Here is a 2,606-nt window from a genome sequence, read left to right as displayed (position 1 = left end):
GGCCAGACTGGTCTGGAACTCCTGACTTCAAGTGATCCGGCCGCCTCGGCCTCCTAAAGTGCTGGATTACAGGCGTGAACCACCGCGCCCGGCCTGGGGTAATCTATTTCAACAATAACCTACTGTAAAGAGCTTTGAGACTCAGAAGAAATCACGATACGAGAGCAACCAACAGCAAAACGTCGGTGTCCTCCCGCCCTCAGTGCGCATTCCCTTCCCGCGCAGGAGTCATTCCGGGCCTTAGGCGGGGTCGTGATTTGCCCAAGGTCACGCGGAAGTGGGATGTGGCTCCCCATGGCTTTCCCAGCCCGCCCGGCCCGGGCTGTAGCTCGGCTCACCCAGTGGCGCACACCCGCGCGGGGCCCTGTGGTTTACAAAGCGTTTTGCAGTTGCAGGCCTGTTCCGTAACCTGCAAAATGGGGACGATGCTAAGGCCGGCGAGAGAAGTCGCCCCGAGGTTTTCAAGTCTCGGCGGGGAGCCCGGCAAGTAGCTTCGTCGTTATTGTGCGGTCTCTCGGCGATCTCGAATAACTCATTCTCACTGCCGCCGCCACGCACCTGAGGACCCCGAGGCAGGGGGCCAGTGCATCACCCTCGCCGTCCGGAAGGCGCTGGGGCTCCCAGTGCCGCGCGCGGCCGGGGCGGGGCTGGTGCAAATACGCTGTTAAGGACGGCGCGGCGGCTCACGCCTGGAATTCCAGCACTTTTGGAGACCGAGGTGGGCGGATCGCTTGAGCCCAGGAGTTCCAAACTAGCCTGGGCAACCTAGGGAGACAAAAATAAAAATAACAAATAAGCCAGGCGTGGCGGCGCGCTCTTGTGGTCCCAGCTACTCGGGAGGCTGAGGCGGGAGGATCACTTGAGCTCGGGAGGTCAAGGCTGCAGTGAGCCTAGATTGCGCCACTGCCCTCCAGCCTGGGCGACAGAGCGAGGCTGAAAAAGATGCTGTCTAAAAAAAGATGCTGGAAGTGCCTGCTGCTGCCAGGTTTTAGCGCGACGTGGAGACCGCGACGTTGGCCTGCAGGTCTCGGCGCTAGACAGGCTTGGAACCTGCCCGCGCGGCCACGGCAAGGAGGCGGGACCGCCGCAGGTCACAGCGGAGACGCGAGTGGGCGGAGCCGGAGACACTCCGGGCTTGCGGATGGTCGGCCCGCGGCGGGCGGGGCCTCGCGCAGCGGTGTGGGGGCGGGGCCCACTTGGCTTCCTTCGGCGTTGGCCTGGGTGCTACGCGAGGGCGCGCGGACCCCGCACTGGCGGCGGAGCCGGTATGGGCCCGCCCGGCCCTGGGCTCCGAGCCGCACGAGCACCAGCCTAGATCTAGGTAGGCGGTGCTGGGCCAGGGCTGGGGACGGAGAAGGAAGCGGGGGTCTCTGGGCGGCCGTGCGAGCCAGGGCCGGTGCTGGGGCCGTCGGGCTGGCGTGGTTCTCCTCACCTGGCGGCTCTGTGCGCTTCGGTGCCGGGAGTGTCGCCTAGCGTCGGGGAGAGGTCCTGGCTCTACGTCCCTACTTCCCGCTCTCTCGGCTGCGCCCCGGGCCTGTATTTTGGGGCGGGAGGCCAGAGACTGCTCGTTCTCTACGGCCTCGGGTCGGGCCCGTCCGGCCGTGCGGGGAGGGCCGGGCATCCCAGTCCGCAGTCCCGAGGAGGCGACGGGCCCTTCGTGGTCACTAGATCTGCTTACGCGTCACCCTCGGTGCCCGGCCGTTCCTCCACGCCCGGTAACTTGGGCTCGCAGGTGCCCTCCCGGGGCCTTGGTGCTAGAGTGGGGGCTGCGGGGGCAACACAAGTACTCTGATTTTGGGGCCGTGAGGGCCAAATCCGCGCCTGCACGTAGGAGGTGCGCAGTGGACACGTGCGAGGTAGACGAGGGAACGGCCCTGGCCCCTATTGCATTGCAATCGAGAGATAGGTCTGGCACCCCAGCTTCTTTCGGAGCCACTCCTGAGTGACCTTGGGCAGGCCACCTCGTCTCCCCAAGCCTTAGTTTTCCCCGGCGGAGAGGGGTGGACAGTCCCTGCTTTAGAGGTCATTGCCAAGGTTGTTGAGGCAACCGATGTTTCGAGGGCGGTGGGTGAGGGTCAGGTTAAAGTCTCATAGCGGGCCGGGCGCGGTTTCTCACGCCTGTAATTCCAGTGCTTTGGGAGGCCTAGGCGGGCGGATCACGAGGTCAGAAGATTGAGACCATCTTGGCCAACATGGTGAAACCCCGTCTCCACTAAAAATACAAAAATTAGCTAGGCGGGGTGGTGCGAGCTTGTAGTTCCAGCTACTTCGGAGTCTGAGGCGAGAGAATAGCATGAACGGGGGTTGGTGGGAGGTGGGTGTGGAGGTTGCAGTGAGCCGAGGTGGTGCCACTGCACTCCAGCCCGGCGACAGTGTGCAGAGCGAGACTCCGCTCAAAGAAAAAGTCTCACAGTGGCCCTGCCTCCTTTCCTGCCATCCCTGGAGTTTTGCTCCATTTGAGGTTTGGTTTTCAGGACTGAAGCTTCAAGATGGCTGACCAAGACCCTGGGGGTATCAGCCCCCTCCAGCAAATGGTGGCCTCAGGCGCTGGGGCTGTGGTCACCTCCCTCTTCAGTAAGACCTTGGGAGGTGGGGTGGGGGCAGGT

General features: G+C 63.7%; 1 protein-coding gene across 1 annotated transcript in view; it reads left to right on the top strand.

The window, feature by feature from the left end:
- The first annotated feature begins 1,174 nt into the window (after positions 1-1,174).
- Positions 1,175-2,606, top strand: part of SLC25A39 (solute carrier family 25, member 39) — an 8,755-nt gene continuing 7,323 nt past the window's right edge. Inside the window, exons 1-2 of the mRNA XM_011940168.1 lie at positions 1,175-1,321; positions 2,475-2,600. Coding sequence (XP_011795558.1) covers positions 2,490-2,600 — 111 coding nt within the window. The 5' untranslated portion in view covers positions 1,175-1,321; positions 2,475-2,489. The remainder of the gene's footprint in view (positions 1,322-2,474; positions 2,601-2,606) is intronic.

This window comes from Colobus angolensis, unplaced genomic scaffold (genome assembly GCF_000951035.1).
Source record: "Colobus angolensis palliatus isolate OR3802 unplaced genomic scaffold, Cang.pa_1.0 Scaffold187, whole genome shotgun sequence".
Lineage (NCBI taxonomy): Eukaryota > Metazoa > Chordata > Mammalia > Primates > Cercopithecidae > Colobus > Colobus angolensis.
Note: the sequence above shows the minus strand (reverse complement) of the source record. Positions and strands in the feature narration are given on the sequence as shown.